This window comes from Thunnus albacares, chromosome 12 (assembly GCF_914725855.1).
Source record: "Thunnus albacares chromosome 12, fThuAlb1.1, whole genome shotgun sequence".
NCBI lineage: Eukaryota > Metazoa > Chordata > Actinopteri > Scombriformes > Scombridae > Thunnus > Thunnus albacares.
Genome location: NC_058117.1, coordinates 13017451 through 13037060, shown reverse-complemented (window position 1 = coordinate 13037060; position 19610 = coordinate 13017451). Strand labels below are relative to the sequence as shown.

The 19610-nt window shown below is 42.5% G+C and overlaps 2 protein-coding genes across 3 annotated transcripts in view; one reads left to right on the top strand and one right to left on the bottom strand.

Moving 5' to 3' along the window:
• The first annotated feature begins 249 nt into the window (after window positions 1-249).
• LOC122993484 lies at window positions 250-16869 on the top strand. Of its 2 annotated transcripts, XM_044367663.1 has the most exons (11): window positions 250-492; window positions 731-901; window positions 4455-4526; window positions 8595-8740; window positions 8945-9006; window positions 9112-9274; window positions 9366-9546; window positions 9625-9768; window positions 10933-11131; window positions 11234-11435; window positions 11520-16869. In XM_044367663.1, exons 3-11 carry the CDS (start codon window positions 4479-4481, stop codon window positions 13387-13389), a joined length of 3015 nt encoding a protein of 1004 aa, XP_044223598.1. In that variant the 5' UTR covers window positions 250-492; window positions 731-901; window positions 4455-4478; the 3' UTR covers window positions 13390-16869. The 2 variants fall into 2 exon arrangements, with proteins under 2 accessions (XP_044223598.1, XP_044223599.1); XM_044367664.1 differs by lacking the exons at window positions 250-492; window positions 731-901 and having other exon boundaries at window positions 4241-4526.
• Window positions 16807-19610, bottom strand: part of stk11 (serine/threonine kinase 11) — a 16273-nt gene continuing 13469 nt past the window's right edge. Inside the window, exons 10-11 of the mRNA XM_044367665.1 lie at window positions 18121-18374; window positions 16807-17332 (exon numbers count right to left, since the gene is read on the bottom strand). Coding sequence (XP_044223600.1) covers window positions 18166-18374 — 209 coding nt within the window. The 3' untranslated portion in view covers window positions 16807-17332; window positions 18121-18165. The remainder of the gene's footprint in view (window positions 17333-18120; window positions 18375-19610) is intronic.

Sequence of the window (19610 nt, the reverse complement as noted above, 5' to 3'; positions counted from 1 at the left end):
TGTAGGCTCCTGTATGAAGATCTTCCATCTTGACTGTTTTGACTTTAAGTCAGCGATGCAACGCCGCCACCATGTGGTGAAACCTGAGATTTCCAAAACGTCTTCATCACTCATCCTTCTCCGTGCATACTTGCCTCTCTATAAGGAAACACCGACAGTCTCCAACACAGAAAAATGCAAATATTAAAACACTGATTCAGAGTGTCATCGATACCAAATCAATCTGATAAATTACCAATCAATCGGTCTGACAGCCGCTGCCATTCATGAGCTGTAATGTGAATGAAGACGGATTTTCTCCTCCATCTCACATCATCACCACCATCATCATCACCAGTGCCGGGTCACGTGGTGCGTCGGGGGAGCGGGCGGTGGGTGTGTCCAATCGCGTGTGGTTTCATTCATAACTACAGTCTTCATTTGAAGCCCGAATTAAAGTATGCAGACGGGGCAGGCAGCCTGTGGACCGCTTCTCACGGAGTGTACAGCTGGGTGAGTCCGATCTTTCATCAGTCAGCGGACCTGCAGGCGTCGCTCACAGTGTAATGTGGCACTATCTCATTATGTAAGATGCGGGATGTGTGACACAGCCGGCTCTAGATCATCGCAGCATTTGATTTAGTGAGAGATGCTAAGACCGCACGGCACGAGAAAGGCTCCTGTGTGTGTGTGTGTATGTGTGTGTGTGTGTGTGTGTGACTGGTCGTGATTGATTTATTATTGCCCGCAGGCTGAGAGCACGCGACGCAGAGATGTGGGACAGCCCTGACCGGTGGCTTTTCGGAGGAGAGAGGAAGATGCTGCCGATGCTGATGCTGAGGCTGCTGCTGCTGCTGCTGAGCGCCGCCGGCTGCAGCGGCTCGCTGTAGGGAAGCTGCTTCCAACACCGCCCGTATAGACCGTAAGATAGCCTGCTGCACATCTGGACAGCATCAGCATCCAGTCACGCGTCAGGATGATAGATGCAGTCAATCCCCTCCCTCCATCCTCCCTCCATATGTACTACTGACGGTGTTTATGAGGGTTTAAACACCGTCAGCATCATTACAGCCCAGTGATGGAATGAACTAGAAAGTGTGTGTCTGCCTGATGTATAGCCCGCGGTTAAAGCGCGAGAGGACGAGATGATGATGACAGGATGTAACATGTCATTAGACCCTGGAAACTAACACGCGCACGCACACACAATGTGGATTTTTTTCCCTCCGCCAGTCGGGGTCAGTGTTCAGTTTTTCTCTATTTACTAAATGTCAGTATTTACTGGCAAATCAAATGATGGAGAAGCAAAGAAGTCACTATAGCCTGCTATTATAGGATACATTTTTTTAGTGTAGGATTAATGTATGGGGCTTGTCAAACGTTATTAATAACAACAGTAATACTAACAATAGGCTAATAAAAATAATCTACAACTTTAAGTGTGCTCAAAATTAGACTAATTGGAAACAGGTTAATGTGAATGAATTAAAAATAAGATACATGTATAATTCTATAATAATTATAATAATCATGATAATTTAACAAACAAAAAATACAATTCAAAATACAGCATACAGTTTTATTTGCCCCTTTAGTAGATTTAAGGGTGGATAAATGATCATATTCTTACTGTCTGATAGTATAACACACACCTATATTGTGTGAACTCGCAAATAAGCACTTTTAATAATGCACAGTAGCAGAAGGAAACGGACGCGTTGCAGCCTGGGGGTTTTCCTTCTGCTGCTGTGCATTATTAAAAGTGCTACATACTTATTTGCGAGTGCTGACGACTCCATTTGCTATTTTTGTGCCTTTTGGGTTGACACCCATTATACTCCGAAGACATCTGAGCTGAGCACGGCAGTTTTCTTGTTTGAACATATATATGTATTGTGTTGGCTATTGTGCATGAAATATTCCAACTCAAGACTCGTGCTGCTGTCTCGTGCATCATTTTAATTCATATTTCCACAAAAATCCGTCTGTTGTATCTGGTATCTATCTGGAAACTTTATGCTCTCCGCTATTTAAACGTAACGTTTTATGAGTTTGCAATGTTTGTAATGACTGACACACACATTTCATGTCAGAAACGCATTAAGGAAATCAGTGTGGCTTCATTTGGACTGTTTTAATTGCTGGCTTACTGTTGTAACAATGATGCAGCGGGTGAGCAGTGAATGAGTTTGATTGAAAGCATATGTAGATCTTCATTTTATGTCCAGATGTGGTGATGGATAAAATGCAAAGTAGCTCAATAAGTCAGTATTTTTCATCTTTAGGAACTCACTCACTACTGAACAGCTGCTTCTCTTGTTGTTAATGGTGAATTTAGTTTTAAAGGGCTTCTGATTTAAAATCTTACTCCAAGTGTGGCTTTTTCTGTCTGCAACAATAATAAAGAAAAACTAAATGTAAGACTTGCAGGAAGGACATTTTTTGAGGACTTTCAACACTATGGTGCTCAAGATCAAGACATTTCATGCTTCTGAAAGGCAGCTTTACACCATTTTAACAGTTTATTATTCAGTCAGCGAAGAGGAGACAGATGTGCTCAGCTGGTCTATCCTGAGGGAGACCTTGACAGCGTCTGAACAAAAAAATCAGGCAGAATCTTGCTCAGGCTACGACTTTCGAAAATCAGAGTATTTTCGTTTCTTTGATTAAAATTCCACATGAATTTGTATCACTGAAGATCATGAACCAGAGCGAGTATTGAATGTATGAAGTTGTGCGTGTGTGTGTTGGATTCTCTATGTGTGCTCATCCTAGTTACCTTGAGCTGTTTGCATGTGTGAGATATTACATAAAACATGACTCTCACATGATGTGGGAATGTGCAGCAGGGTTACCAGCATGTGTGAGGAATGCAATCATGGACTGATGTTACACAAGCTGTGCTCGGAGTAAATAATTACGTGCTGTCAGCTCTTCTGTCTTTTTCTGTCTCTGTCTCACGTGGACACAGACGCATAGAAAAAGTCATTTTACAGAGATTAGACTACAGGTGAGAGACGGACATGAGAGTGGAGGATTTTTGGTTATTGTGCCATTAATGGTCCGTCTTCAGAAGATGTCAGTGTATCTTTAGACACATTTGTGCTCAACCCAGAGCACTCAATCTACACAACAGTTGGGTTTACATTATTCCAGGATGTTAAAGGGGCATTGCACTGATTTTACACAGTCGACTCAGCCTGTAAATGCTTTTTGTGGCTCTGCAGGAAGCTTTCCAAAGTCTGAAAAAATAACCATAGTGATGCCATTGGTGTTTTCATGGTTTGGGATTCGAGACTTTAAATGTTTAAGAAAAAGCCTGCATTACAAATTGGAGCGTGGAGTTTTATAGATGAGGACCTTTATCAGACAGGGAGGGTCTAACGAAAGACACAACTGAGCTGCGTTACAGGAGTTTGACCCAAATTAGGCACTAAAACTGAGGATATCTTGGCTGCATGGATTAAAAAAAAATGTCTCTTGTAATCTTTATGGAAGTACAGTGTTAAATTGCTGGAGTATCCCCAGTCAGGGCTGTAGCCAGATTTTAGAAATACTCCACCAGCGTGACCTCAGCCCTCTAAAATATTTGACAGGAAAAAATCTGCAAATTTTAATTTTAATTTTTCACATATTATTTGTGTTTTCTGTACATTTGATTTCACTACATGATGATCTAAATGCTGTTTCAAATATTTCTCCACATTCCTGGGAAGATCATTCTGTTGAAAAAATACAAATGTCCTTTATTTTATTTTATTTTTATTTTTTGTGCCTAAAATAGTCACATTTATAGATAATGACTTTAAAAAAAATGTCAGAATAATAATTTGTCTAGAAAACCAACTCCTTCTCACGGTGTTAAAATATCCCAAAACATGACGTCTGCAGCCCTGCCCACAGTTAATACGTATGTGTCTGTAGTGATTGTGACATAACGACACAAAAAGGGTCACAATCCAATCAACAAGGACTACCAGGTCCCTCTGCACTTTGGCAATCATCTTTATTCAACCAGGAAAAGACCTCACTGAGAGTAAAAATCTCCTTTTTCAAACATAGAGGTTATAAAATATAAAACATGGAGTTATAATGAATAAAAAAATATGAAAAAATCAAGGGTAATGAAAGTAGGATTGATAAAAAAAAATATAACAGCAGTAAATATACTACAAGTGATATTTACAGATATTACAGATGATCACAATAAATGCTAATATTCCAACCAAATGTTGGTTTAGAAACACTGACAGGCAGATTGGCTTCAAAGAGAATTAAAGGCTTACAGTACATACAACCTACTTACATACAGTAGTTTATTCAAGTTTTATTTCTGTGTGCAGCGTGTTCCCATCAGAGCGAGCAACATACGTGAAGCCTCTTTTCCATCGTTCAGTACGCACAATAACAGAAATTGTATTATTGTCTCGAAAGAACATCTGTCTGACGTTCTTTACTTTTCTCATCCTCTGCAGGGTTCACCCACGCTGACCTGGACCATGAGCAATGATTTGCCTGTTCTGACAAGTCTGACTGAGAACTCCACTGTGAGTACTGCTGCGCCCCCCCCCCCCTCCCTCTCTGTCCAACACCGTCAACACATACCGCCCACACCTTCACATCAGTCTGTAGTCTGCCGTATGACAACTTCACCTTTGCTTGGAAAACCTTCCACAATGGATCAATCAAAGCAGAATGAGGTCCAGGTGTTTGGCCATTAGATAGAAAAAAAAGACAGAGTGGTTGACAGTGTTCCAGTAACAGGTATTGTATCTCAGGTGCAGCAGTAGTGGAGGACAGCCTGATCTGTTTCCAAAGAGGATTTGACTCAAAAACAGGACTGAGTGTGCTGCTGGCTTTGTGTGCCATGTAGCCTGTGGAGGACGGAGCGGAGGGGATATCTGAGATCTGAGCCAGCGGTGGTGATTATCGGACAGTTAATGCTGTCTCTTTGTGGACGGAGAACTGACTGTTGTTTGCCTCTACAGTGTGTGTTAGAAACATGGCCCGAAGACTGGCGAGAGGCTCCGCTGCTGCACCTGATTGATTGTGTTGCTCTTCATGTTTGGCTGAGCTTGTAAAAACAGCAGATTTCATTAAGCTACAGACAAACTGCGTGTGTTTGTTTATGTGTGTGTGTGTGGCACACAGATGTGTAACTGTGGGTGTATCAAGGTGTGCATGTTGCTGTACAACACATATATAGCTTTTTATACACATCTCCCCAGAGGCTTCAGCTAAATGTAAACCACTACAGCATCTAATGTATGTAAAAATATACTACATGTACGCATTTGTGTGTGACAGAGTACTCATTTTAGCATGTTCTGGCCTGAAGCTGGTTTGGGGTTGAATGGAAAGGAAAAAAAAAGCGTGTTTTCATGTGTGTCAACGCACATAATCATCATCCTCAGCTATGACGTGCTGCTGTTAGACTGAGCCTGTGTTTGACACAGATAGATTGATGTTTTGACTCAAGGAAGGGAGCAGAAAAGCAGCTGTTTTTGCTCTTTTTCACGCTAACACACCTCCACCTCCGCTATCTTTTTTTCTCTTACTCCATCCTCCACTTACTGCATGTCTGTATGTTCAGTCAGCAGCTGGCTTTTAGTTTTCTCTACAATGACCTTGCTGCTGCTTCTGTTAAGGTCATCATCATCTACAAGGTCGGTCCGTGCTGTGCGAGGAGCTTCCCATCTTCTTGGGATGATCGCTCCATGCATGATTTCCCTCAAAACCGTGTGCAGCCACCTTTCACATTTTCATCCATTATACAATATAACGCTAAATGTTGCAACAGATGTGAAAAGAACCCAATTATTTCTACTCTCCTTTTGACTCTGACATCAGAAAAGAGCCAGGAAAGTCTGGTGTGGGGATTGCTCATGTGCGTCTGCATCCTCCTCCTCCAATTTCCATTTTTAGCCTGCGGAGGCCTCATTTCCCCCTCATTGAGAAGAGCTGGGAAATTGAATTAAGGGTCTCGCTGACGTTTCGATTAGCATCCCCAGGCTCACTCAGCTGAGACTGAGAGTATTAATCAGAGAGAGCAGAGAGGAGAGCAGTTGTGCTGTCTCTTTCTGTATGCGTGTGTCTTCATGGGCAGACTGTGGATGTATGTGACTGTGCGTCCGTTGATAAGAATCACTGTGAGGAGGCCGGGACTTAAGAGAGTCTTTCAGTGTTAATTCCACTCCTTATTAAATATTACAGCGCCTTAGCTGCAGGCGTAATGCGACAAAGAGATTCCTCATTGCTCCGAAGCTCAAAGGGAGAAGAATCAATTACTGTCCCAGCAGGACTAACGAAGCCACCGAGCTCACAACAACACACATGACAACAGAGATACGTACGCTTCTGTCTTATTGCGCCATTAAAGGAATGAGTTATGAGCACCAGCAGTGTCATCTGAATACAAGCAAAGGGAATTAAATTGATGTTGTGCCACCCAAACAATGACAGAGTACAGTGAGTAGCAGGATTTGTCTGATATGAGTTTTGGCTGATAGTTAGAGACACAGCTGATATTTTCCGTCAGTATTAAATGTTGTTCTTGTCAGCAAGGAAAAGCTGTGTCCTATTTGTATCTTTTAAGTTAATATTTGGTCTTGTATTTCAGTATTTCTTTTGAAGTTATGCCTCTTTATTCAAGGGGAGGTGGACTAGGATCAGGAGGATTGAATCATGTTTGTATGTGTGTGTGGATGTTGTGGTTTTATGGGTTAGTGAGGTGGGAGAAGGGAGTATTTTCTCTCCTCTTTCTTGGAGAGAGGTACATCTTTAATGTCCCTGTGGTGCATTCAACAAATAATGAATACAAAAATGTAGAGAAATAATTAAAAAAAACTATATATTCAAAAAAGTACACAAGCACACAGGTTAACGCTGCTGGTGCACAGTTGTTATCATACCAAAAACATCCAGAGAAAGAATGATGAATAAAACTTCCACCCTGAGAGAAAGCAAATTAAACTGACTGTGTAAAGTTTTTCTGAGGTTTCTGCATTGCTCTGACTTGACACAAGTAGCAAATATCCTTTAAATTTACACCAACGTGACTTTATGAAACAAATTCCTACCTGTATGTTTTTTGTAGCTACACATACTGATTTGTTATGATGATAGAAGACTAAAAACTTAAAAAGGAAAGAAAATCCTCTAAAATGGTGACAGTAAAACATCAAACTGAACAACTCATTGAGTGATTCAGCTCATCTGTTTAACAGTAGGACTAACTGCGGTGTTCATTATCTCCACCTTTAGTTGAAGATTTCATTTAGGCAACACATAATCGGACAAATAAATTAATTCATAATGTGGTATTACAGACTTTCCATATTTATACGGTGTAGGATCAAGTGGTGGAAGAAGAACTCAAAGCGAAAGTGGCAATAACACAGTGAAAATATAAAAACAGAGACAAGGTTAGTGAGTATAGCTGGCGAACATAGTGGAGCATCTAGCTGCTAAAGAGTCAGATATCCTCAGGAGTCAGAGGAACCAAAACAACATTTATCAGGTGGACACAAACACGACTGCAAATAGATGCTACTGTTGCTTTGGTAAGCTGGATATGTGAATAAGCAACTGTTTGCTAACACACTACTCATATTAAATTCATAAGGTGATGAATAACATCTCAGTGTGTTTATAGCTTGGACAAAAGAAATCTATTAATGTATCTTTAAGGTGAATTATAGAAGTTTTATTAACCAAATGCACTTGAGTTTCAAAGGTAAAGGTACTCATTATGAATAATGACCCCACTCAGCTTGTTACTTTATACCTTATATTTTAATATCTGATTATTATTATTGATGCATTGATATATGAGCAGCATTTTAATGTTGTATCTAGTGGCGGTGGAGCTACTAACTGCTTTATATGCACCATATTTTATTAAATTAAATTGCATTCTGTCACCATTCCTCCTGTTCATATTGACCATTATAAGATCCCTTCTTAATGTGCTTACAATGTAAGTGATGGGGCACAGTCCTCATTTTGAGAAAAAAATATGAAGCTACAGCCGTCTGAGCTAATTAAACAAAGTGGATATCTTCCACATTTACAGTCTTTTCAGCAAAAAATTCCTTTTTTGTGTCTCAATGAACAGTGTTTTCCTGTTCAGCCGCAGTTGAAGAGGGGATTTAGCACTAAAAAGACTAACTTTAAAAGATATCTACTTGATTTGACTAATTTGGATGGCTAAAGCTTCATATTACATTTACAAAATAATTTATTAAATGCATTTTTGCACAGAAGGAGGGCTGTGAATTTTGTCCCCCATCACTTACACTGAAAGTGCATTATGAAGGGATCTTCTAATGGCCAGTATGAATGGGAGGAATGATTACAGCACAAAAAAAGTGTCATTGTTCATTTGGGCACCTGACTGTTGTTTTAAGACAGACTTGAATAATTATGAACCTGCACTTTAATCTGTAGCAAGTAGCAACTATAGCTGTCAAATTAATGTAGCAGAGTAAAATGTAGCGAGTATACAGCAGCATCAAATAGAAATACTCAAGTAAAGTACCTTCAACTTGTACTCAAGCACAGTAGTTGACTTGCTGCAGGGATCCTAACCTCTGTTCTCGGTTGCACCTTGTCAGGATGTGCCTGTGTCGACGGGCCAGGTGGAGAGCTATGTGCTGCTGTTGGTGCTGCTGAGTGTTTTTGCCGGGGGGACGCTGGTCCTGCTCTCCCTGCTGCTGCTCTTCTGTCACCGCTGCTGCATGGGTGGACGACGCTACTCCAGGTACCTACAAAGAGTGACACACTGTGTGCGACTGGCAGGCCAAGTTCATCTGCAAACACCCAGGGATTACAGGAGCCAGCGTGGTTATGACAGCAGTGGATTAAAGCTCTATTGAATATGAAATTGAAAGCTGTGATAAGTGTGACGAGGCATTTTTGTTTCCATGAACGAGCACAAGGAGTAAAACTAATTTCCTCCTTTCAGAGCGAGCGATGACCCTGAAAAGACAAACACCACTTACGCTGAAGATTCTCAGCCCACCCAAGGTCAGAGCTGTGTATTCTTTTAAAGTCCATATATTCTGGCCCACTGTCGTCACTAACTCCATCATTTCTCTCCCTCTGTTTGTCCTTGTCCTTTTTGTCACTTAGAGATCACCATTCGTCTGGATGAATCAGACGCTCTCTCAGCTACAAGCTGTCATGATGGAGAGTCGGAGCGATTCGTCTCCACTGGGTCTACTGGCCGCAGAGTCTCCTTCAACGAATCTGCACTCTACGAACAGGAGAAGACAACGCAGGACAAAGGACGCAGGTACAGTTCAACTGAGCTAAGGTGAATTTTTGTGTTATTTGATGTGTATGGAATTAAATTTGATGATTGGTCCTCCCATCCTCTTCCTCAGGTACACTCTCACTGAGGGAGACTTCCACCACCTGAAAAAGGCCCGGCTGACCCACCTCCACCTGCCTCCGGCCCCGTGTGACCTGAAGATCCTCACCATCATGGAGTGTGACTCAACAGAGAGCAGCACCATCAACATCAGTGAGACTCGACCTCCCAAGCTGCCCCTCACCATCTACCAGGTGACTTGATTCTGGGTGTGATTTATCTCACACATCAGTCATTTGTTTTCTCTAACCTGTGTTGTTTTCACTTTCCAGCCCACTGAGAGAAGAGTCCCTGACTGGATGGGACAGAGCATCAGCGGAGGTCTGCCAGGAGATCCGCACCACTCCATCATCCTGGACCAGGGCCCCATGCAGGCCTCATCAGCCATGAAAACACAGCACACACGCTCCCAGACAGTAAGTTTCACCTGTTTTTATTTGACTTTGCATCTTTTAAAATTTAAAAATTTGTGAGATATATATATAATACAGGTCAACACATTTTTAGGGATGCCAATGTGGTTCTGTAGGTCTGTCAGATAGTCAGTTGGTTGGTCGCCCACTTTGGTCCGGACTGAAATAACGACTATTGGTTGGATTTCAAGGCATCCGTGGTATAACGACTATTGGTTGGATTTCAAGGCATCCGTGGTCCCCATAGAATGAAGCCTACTTTGGTGATCACCTGACTTAACTTCTAGCATCACCATGAGCTTTACTTTCATGGCTTTGTGTGAAATGGCTTAAAATCACAAATGAAAATTGGTACATAAATTTGGTACAGACATTTGAGTGACCCTTGGTTGAAATGTAATAATTTTGGGGATCCCTTTACATTTTCTTTAGTGCCTTTATCAGGTAAAAAATTTAATTTGTTCAATACTTTGGTTTATAACCAAATACCTGCAAAATGCTAAACTAAGATGGTGAACATGGTAAACATTATACTGGCTAAACATCAGCATGTTAGCATGCTAATACTAGCATTTAGCTCAAAGTGCCACTGTGCCTAAGCACAACCTCATGGCTGACTCCTATTATTGATTTATCCTTCCTCAACATGGAATGAGATGCTCAGTGTTTTTATTGAGTTTTTTTTTTGTTCTTTGGACAAAACCAACATTTTATTCAGGAGACTTGCCTCAAATAAAATTGCAGCATTTCGGTGGTTAGACTCTCAGAAATGCCTGTGAGAAAAGTTTAGTCATAACTGAGATTTTTCTCATGTTTTAGTTTGCGCTTTAAATAACATTTTCGTGTAGATGAAAAATTTGTGAACCAGTAATTGCTTTTTACACAGTTTAGCCAGAAACACATTTGCACGGACAGATTCTTCAGTGCAGATTGATCCATTTGTTTCACACATAAACAGAGCTGTGAAAAGCAGCTGCCACAGGCTCAAACCTACTGATGCTCTCTGACATCAGTCATCACTGCAACTGAGTGACAATATGACAAACTGCTGTCCCCTGAGGGCTTTGCCTCTGCCCGTCACGATTCATCTCAGCTCCTCTGCCTCAACCGCTCCTTAATGTCTCATCACCTCCCTCCATCGTCTTCTCCCTTCATCTCTCCTGTCAGATGGAGGCTATCGGGGACAGGGCAGAGGCTGAGAGCGAACGGGGGATGAGAGGAGAATCGACTCAAGCTCCAGGCCAGACTTCAGTTCTACATTTCTTCACTAAACTGCGGCGCCATGCGAGTCTGGAGGGGGCTGGGCCTTATTTCAGGAGGTGGAAGTTCGACAGCAGCCACCGGGCTGCCAGTCTAGATGCCAAAGGTTTGGACATCTGTGTTAAGATTAAAATTGAATTCTAAGAAATTGCAACGGAAATGGTATTAAACAGTTATTATGTATCATTTTCTTGTGAATTTGTATCAGGATCCCCCAAGAGAAGGCCCTTCCAGAGACAGAGAGCAGCAAGTGAAACCACTGATCATACAGAAGATGACTCTTCTCCTCTGCGAGATGACATTGAGTCTTTCCCACACACTCCCATCCAAACCAGTGGCCTCCAGTCTCTGTCTGCAGAGTCTCTGTCTCACCCCGCCAGTGCATCGACATCCTCAGTCTTCCTCAGCAGGTACATCCCTTCCCATAATTGTACAACTTGCACCATGAAGTTTTCATTATAATTGATTAACAAACCCCTTCTCCTTCTGTTCAGGCTACAGCTGGAGGCCATGGTGGAGGTAGGTGGCAGGAGAGAGGAACCATGTTTGCCAACAGATGATTGTCACGTCCAAAGAGAAGAGGAAGCCATACGCAACAGATCAAGAGTAGAGAAAGAAACAAAGTTAGGTGCAGTCAAAAGGACAGAAGCCACAGGAGTCGGGCTTGAATCTCTAGAAGATGATGACTTGTTTGGGCCACAACGAGAAGCTGCCATTCAGGAAAGGTTTGAAGACATGTTAAGAAAAACTACAGACACAAAAACAGACGGTGCAACATCAGATGTGAGGAAAAAGAGTGAGACGGAGGTAGATGAAGGAGATGAGGTGGTGTTGGGGGCTGAGGCCAGACGAAGGACAGATTCAGGTTCTTCTTTTTCCTTCATGATTCGCCAAGAGAGCTTGGAGGCCCCTCCCTCACTTTACAGAGACATTTGGAGCTTGCGAGCCTCTCTGGAACAATACGCCTCCTCAGACCAGAGTAGTACAGACCGGGAGTCCATCCGCAGTGATGCTGACAGCGTGTCGTCCGTAGGCGGTGCAGGAGCTCGCTCTGGCCTGGACAGCTGTTTGTCCCAAGACCTGGATGATGAGCCTGAAGGTGAAGGGGATGGAGAGGCGTTGGAGGGAGGCATTAGAGGGGCGTCAGGTGGGGACAGTGAGATGGGAAGTGGAGCTGGAGGAGAGGGTGAGGCGGGAAACCGGAAACTTCTTCAGATGGACAGCGGCTATGCCTCCATTGAAGCACCATCCAGGGCACCTGAGGAGATGCGGCTTTTCGGGACTCCTGGAGCACCTCGAGGCAAGACGGCGTCTGAGAGGAGGTTGTTCTTCACCAGCTCGGGGAGGAAAGGTTCAGTGTGCGAGAGCATCGAGGCCCGGCTGTTTCAGGAGGAGCTGGAGGATGAGATGGCAGACAGCACAGAGAAAGAAGAGAAACTAAAGGAGAGACCTCAAACTGGCAGCCAGTCGCTCACCTTCCAAGAACCATATCAACTTATGAAATCCCTTCATCCTCAGAAACCTCCGGAATCACAATCACAGCTAATGTCTCCTCTGACAAAGCCAATCCCTCAGCCCTCTAGTCCTCACCGACCTCGCCTCCGCCGCCGAGACTACAGCATCGATGAGAAGACAGACGCTCTTTTCAACGAGTTCCTCCGTCACGATCCACGGTTTGACCAGCAGGACTCTCCGCTGCGCTCCAGGCACCGATCCAGAGTTCACCTCCGGAAGCAGTGGCAGAGACACAAGCAATACAGTGACCCAGGGTCAAGCGCAGGAGGAAGGTACTCCCCATCTTTGGAGAGGCAGAGGTTTACTCCGCTGCGGAGAGGTGACAGCGCCGGTTATCCACTGGACACCAGATATCACAGCACACTCTCACGCATAGCGAGTGCTGCCGATGAAGAAGCCAGCGAAGTTGCAGCTTGCGAAGAAGCAGCCAAAGAGAGCGCAGAGAACAAAGACCCATCAAGTGAAAGAGTTGCTGGGGGAGCCACAGAAAATACAGCTGACACAACCTCTCAAGGCACCAACACAACGAGTTGTGCAGAGTTGGCTGGTGAGGCCGACGGTTGCCAAGTTTCTACAAATATAGACACAAAAAGCACAAGCAGCCAGTTGCCGACCACTGGAACAAGCTACATGGATCCGAAAGTCGACAACAGAAACAACAACAGTAGTCAAACTATCCTATCAGAGGTTTCCCTGCAGTCAGAGAGCAGCCTGACAGACAAGCTGGTCGTGTCAGTGGAAGAAAGGCTTTACGGCAGCCTGCGGAGTGCAGAGAAGCTCGGCCAGGGAGGAGCAGAGCGTGTGCTTACCGTGTCTCACACAGCCTCGCCTGGCTTCAGTCCCATATAACTTGTCAACGATGTCATCTCCTTCATCGACTTTATTTCATGTCCGTTGTCTATAGACCTCAGATTTACAGACTTGAACAAAATGGTCTATAGCACTTTAAACATTGTCATGTGTTAGACACTTGGTCAGTCGTAAGATTAATAAAATAGTCACATACATATTCTAAAGGACAGCAGTACCTTATTGATGGCCAGTCTCTTCCAGTATTTCCATTCAGACCTTATTTTCCACTGTGACGCCATGTGCTGTGTCATGTGATGCCCCTTTTTATTTTCTAAAAACTCAAATGCATTCATTACATAGCTTTGAAAATATAGATCCATACTTTGCCTCCATCTTTAGAAAAATTCAAATATTTTCAGACATAACTGTGAATTTTGAGCATGCTACTGTATGTCTAAACAACTTGTATGTGAATACTGTACAGTTTTAACTCTAAAACAAAAAGCACTTTGATGGGAAGAATGATATTGATGGAGTTTGTCACCCATTTCTCTCATTTAAACTCATATCCTCCTCAAGTGTCCTTCTTGTCTCGATCACCATGAGGGTAAATGTCTCCCTGAGAGCTGTTGTGTCTGTATACCATGTCACAAAAAAAAAAAACCTATTATAATTCTTCAGTGCTTGCAACCCCCTCTCATTAACACCATATCAGCAGATCGGGCTTGTCCTAGAAGTAAAAACAGATGAGATACCCAAACTATACATCAACACTGTGGTTGAAAATATGAGCATCAAACATTTTTATACCCATATTTCATGTATTTTTATAGATTTTTGTAAATCATCCGTCCCTGTTAGGCATCTTAATTAAGGAGTTGGAGTCAAGGAGCTTCTGGGAGCTCGAGCTGAGAGTTGTGTCACTGCTGGGACTCTGCTGAGGGGGAGACTGTCAGATATTTCAAGTCACTGACAAAGGAGCCTCTCAGGCTTTTAGACAGATGGTCCAGTGACAGAGTTGAGATTGTGAAAGTGGAGGTTAAAACTCCGTACCAGCAGCATTAGTTACTCCTAAATCCCACCAGAATGAGTCTATATTGTCAATATCACGATAAAGCCGATGACATTCTGTATTTTCCTTATTGTCAACAAATAGCATGAACAGACCAAAAACAAATTAATTAATCTATTAAGAATTACCTGTGTAACCAAAGTCGAATATAGCTTACTCGTCAGTGCTACAAACCTCCATTGTTGTCTAAAAACTATTAAAACATGCTGACTTGAACACAGCTACTGAAGTTTATTTTCAATCAATCCCACAAACACTGTCCTGCTGCCGTAAATACCAACACACCAAATGTGTAGTCATCCGCAGCTGAAAATAGTCCCCCAAAAGTTCACTATTTTACTCCAGTTTGAGTAATAGAACAACTCAAGTGCCCTGCTGTTTTATTTTATTTTTCCTTGGGAAAAAAAAAGTATACATTTACTTGGATGTCGAAAATTACTGAGAGATGGACTAACACATTAGGTTTTTGTAATTCATGGGTTTTGTTGACATTAAGAAAAACAGAATATTTTAATTGATATTCTGCCAATATACTTCTTTGTATGTCAGGGTTGAAACAATTATTATTCTGTGGATAATTTATTATCTGCTGATAATAGACCCAAAGGAGAAGTCTGTAAATTTCTGTTAAAAAACAAGATCAACTTACAAGCTTTTCCCAAAGCGTCTTCCTCAGTCTGAGACAACTATTCACTGAGGAAGATTGAGCTGTAGTTGAAAGCTCCAGAAGAAGCTTTTTAACTAGACCTGAAGTTAATATCTTTTTTTTAAGTTAATATCTTTTCTTGTTAAACTTCTGTTCACACTCAACTTAAGAATGTCTTGTTTTGTCAAATTCATCAGTTTCAAGGTTTTTAATTTATGGCATAAAACAGAGAAAATCAGCAAATCCTCACACTGGAGAAGCTGAAATAATTTATCCATTATCAAAATAGTTGCAAATGAATTTTTTGTTGATGGACCAATTCATTAATCAGCTAATCATTGTAATTCTAATCTGGAGTTATAATTCAGTGTCATTTAGTCTCAAACTGAACAGCTTTCATCCCACTTTATATCTTCCAGTATGAATGGATGTGAAGTGTAATTCATTCTACATTCATGTCAAATTTCAACTCTTCAACATGAGCGCGCTGCTGTATGTTATGATGTCACCTGGGAAACTGCAGCGGTAGGTACGCTGTGCCTACGAACTGCAGAACAGCTTGTCCTTTTTCCTTTCACACAGACCTTGGTTTGAGCAGTGTGTGTATAACGGTGTGTGTATATCTTATGAAACTCACGTCTTTGTCCACATTCATGGTGAACCATCTGCTTTATAGTGAGATGAGTCATGCAGAAAATTCAAATGTCTTTCAGCCTTGACAAAGATTAGACCTTGTGGGACCAACTGAGGCACATATTCATTTTTGGTCTTGACATTTTTCTGAATAAAAAGTGGAAAAAATATATTAGCGACTCCCTCCCATTGATGATTTTATACTGTCGTAATGTGAATCATGTAAGCTGATGTCTGTAAACTGTCAGAACAGCAAAATCTTCCCCATGAGAAGAAAAACGTCAGGAACAGTATGTGTCCTCACATACTAATCATATTCTCATCATCCTCACCGCGCTGCTCCTCCTATGTCTCGTTGAACAGAGAACCTCTCTGTCGACCTTGCTGACGTAGGAAGCTCTGCACTCTCCCTCCCTCGGTTGTGACTCACCTGCTCCCTGATCTATTCCCAGCGAGGGGCTGATGATGGGCCTGGCTGCGTAAGAGGGGATGGGGGGGATGGGGGAAGGTGGGCAGGGCTCCCGTTGATGTGATCAGCACAACAAAGAGCATCGCTGGAAAACAGGCGACTGGCTGATTGTGACGGCCCACCATCTGCAGCTGAGCGGCATCGGTTCTTGATATTCTAGGATCTGACTACAAACTGGTCGACATCAGAGAAAGACACTGTGGCGATAGAAGAGTGTACCTATAAGGGTGTGAGCTTTTAAAAAGGACACACAAAATAATAATAATAATAATAATAATAATAATAATAATAATAATAATAATAAACAAAAACAAGGACGTAAACCATTGAGCTGTATTGCATAATAAAAATATGCTCAACTCAAAGTTAAACAGGAAGGATCATCCAACAAAACAGCCTGTTTGGGACATATTTTATATAAATAATAATTAAAAAATATTCATTGGAAAAAAGAAAAAGAGAAAAAACCTAAATGGAAATCAAAAATCCCCAACAGGTCAGCGGTGGATTTCAAGGCTTCAGTCTGTCCGTCTGTCCACAAACCAAACACTTTCCCTTTCTTCCAGCTCTGTACAGCATGCAGTTTTTATGTTGGTGGTAGTAGAGTACTATCATAATTATTCGCATCATAGATTTAAATATAGAATTATTCATAACTTTTGTTCTCTTTTTTTTCTCTTTAATTTTTTTTTTTTTTTTTTTTTTTTTTATACACACATCACAATGTGTCTTAAAAACTGCCATTAGGGTTCTGTAAAAACAAAGGTAGTCAAAGAAACAAAGGGTGAAGGGGTGGGAACAGGTGTGATGGTGTTTTGTAACGTCCGGTGCAACACTTGGTCCTCCTAAGAGGATGACAGGAAGGATGGAGGGGGAGGAGGAAGAGGAGGAGGGGGTGACTGGATGACAGAACTGGATGACAGGAGCTGAAGGAGCCAAAATATGTGAGGAAAGAAAACACCATCTTCACATCCAGTGCCTCAGTCTCAGAGCAAAAAGAACATTTCATGCTGTCCTCCTCCCCGTCACTCATACCGCATCTTTTAAAAAAAAAGACTCTGCAGGCCGGTGGTCCAAGGAGGTATTTGGGGGGTGTAGAGGTGGGGGGGGCATTAACTTCAGCAGGTTTCTCTCACAACTGTAAGGACTCCAGACACAGAAGGATGGGGAACAGATCAACCTGAGGGAGACAGAGACAGAGCACAGAGTGAGACTGACGACCCCCGAGATAAAAACACCCACAGTATCACAGAATTATAACAAGACGGCGACTAATTGCTACTGTCAACACGGAAAGACTCATCTGCAGAGTGAGAAAGAGAGAGACAAACATCACACAGCCCACTTTATCTCATCCAGGGTGAGTCATCGCCTGAACAAATTAACACACAGCATCTCCTCTGCACTGCACCCATGACAAACTGCCTCATGCAGTGAGCGGTTTGTATGTGCGAGAGACTGAAAGAGCAAACTGTGGGTGGTAACTGGAAAGAGAGGAAGACAACCTGTTATATTGGTGTGTGTGTGTGTGTGTGTGTGTGTGTGTGCTTGCAGCATAAATCTGCCCCACTTCTTCGCCTGAATGAGGGCCACTGAAGGCTGTAATTGAGATGAACTGTAACAGGGAACAGGAGAGTGATGCTTCGAGACCGGACCAGTCCAGATCTAGTTTTTGTGACTGTTATAGGAAACCGCCCGTGTGTTTGCCTGGGGAGTGGTGGTGAGTCAGAGCACTGCTCCCTGAATATCAACACAGATTCTCTCTCTTTCCCCTCCCAGCCTGCCTGATACTCATCTCTACGTCTCTGTCTGTTCTGAAGCATCTCATCCCTCCTATCTTTTTATCTGGATCTGCTGCACCTGTTCGTCCTTATCTTTTCTTTTTTTACTGTATGAAAGGTGTCCTCCAAGCAGATGGTGACTTTTGCAGCACAATTCGGTGAAAAGCTGAACGGTCCACGCACTCACCAGGTGGGCTGTTGCCGAGGGAGGATGGAGAAGGTGAGGGGGGGGTCATTGCTGTTTGCAGGTGGAGAGCTTGCGGATCTTGCTGGCTGTGGAGACTCCTTTACGTGAGGGGTTGGATGAGGAGGAGGATCGACGTTCGGCTTTGGCCTTGCTGTTCAGAGACCCCGCCTCTGTCCCGTTCACACAAACCGGCTTGGCTACAGCTGGACTGTGGTCGGCGTTCCCCTGATCCTGATCTTCTTCGGCCACTTGTCCTAAAGTCAAACACACACACACACACATCAGGCATAAGACAATCCATCAGTCCTCCACACAAGTGCTGAGTTGACCACTGTTTAATTGAGCGAGTGTGAGGTAATAGCATGAGTGTGCACAACGTGAATCACTGCAGAGCTGCTGCTGTAAAAACTGTAATCATGTTTGTTTGTTTTAAGAGGGGACCTTTAAAAAGCTAATGTGTCAGCAGCAGCAGCAAAATGTCAGAGCAGATAACCAAGACAAATAGTAACGTACAACAACAGGACATCTGAGTGAAAAATAGAACCTAACCTTAATGTGATGACGTCATTTTAAGTGCCGAGGTAGGTGGGTGTGTCTGTGATAAACTTTAAATGAGCTCTAACACTGCAAAAATTGACACTGAGGAGAATATTAGAAGCTACGAGATAGATCGATATATTGACATTGAGTCAAACTGTTTCAATTTACCACATACACAAACACACACACACTATCATTTCATTGAAATAAAGCATCTATGAGTGACAGTTCTCTGCATGTGTGGGAGTGGACCCTGGAAAAACCATTCATACTCCCACACCAGAACCATTTCAGCTGGACTATTTTTAGATCACTTCATTCACATTCTGCAGCTCCGTTTGGTTTTATGTGGGGCACCACTTCTAGATACCCGACACAGACTACTGCATTTATTATTGCTGGCTGTTGCCTAGCAACTGATAAAGGATTTGAATTCTGGGGTAAAAAAAAGAAAAGAAAAGAGAAACAAGGAGCTGAGGATCAAATCAAATAAAAAGATGTTGACATCATCTATTCACCCCAAAGTCAGTCAACACTGTTAAAGTTTGTACACAAAAGGTACTACTACATAAAAGTATTCAGTATTAGAGCGCTAGAGCAGTAAACAGGATGTGTTTGCATCAAGTTCCATAAAGGACATAGAGAGCCGCCTAGTTTCAGCAGCAATTCCAGTAAGTGTTTTGGACGCCTACTTTTAACGGTTAGAGAAACAGTCGACCAATCAGAACTTAGTAGGCAGGATAAAGAATGGGGACATCATCTTCTGACACTGCTAGCTAGAACTAGCAAGCTAAAGTCATTCAGAAAAATGGTGATAAATGTGGATGAGATTGATATAGCTGCACAAGTTGTTGTAGTTGACTTTGATAGTTGATAATTAGCAATTCTTAAATCAACATATTACTTTGATCAATGTGAAAGACTTAAAGTTAACTGCTCCTTGCTACGGT

Coding starts and splice junctions, on each gene's coding strand:
- LOC122993484 (XM_044367663.1), top strand. CDS start 4,479: ATGAGCAATGATTTGCCTGTTCTGACAAGTCTGACTGAGAACTCCACT. Junction 9,007..9,111: donor AGATTCTCAGCCCACCCAAG/GTCAGAGCTGTG, acceptor TTTGTCACTTAG/AGATCACCATTCGTCTGGAT. Junction 9,547..9,624: donor TGCCCCTCACCATCTACCAG/GTGACTTGATTC, acceptor TTCACTTTCCAG/CCCACTGAGAGAAGAGTCCC.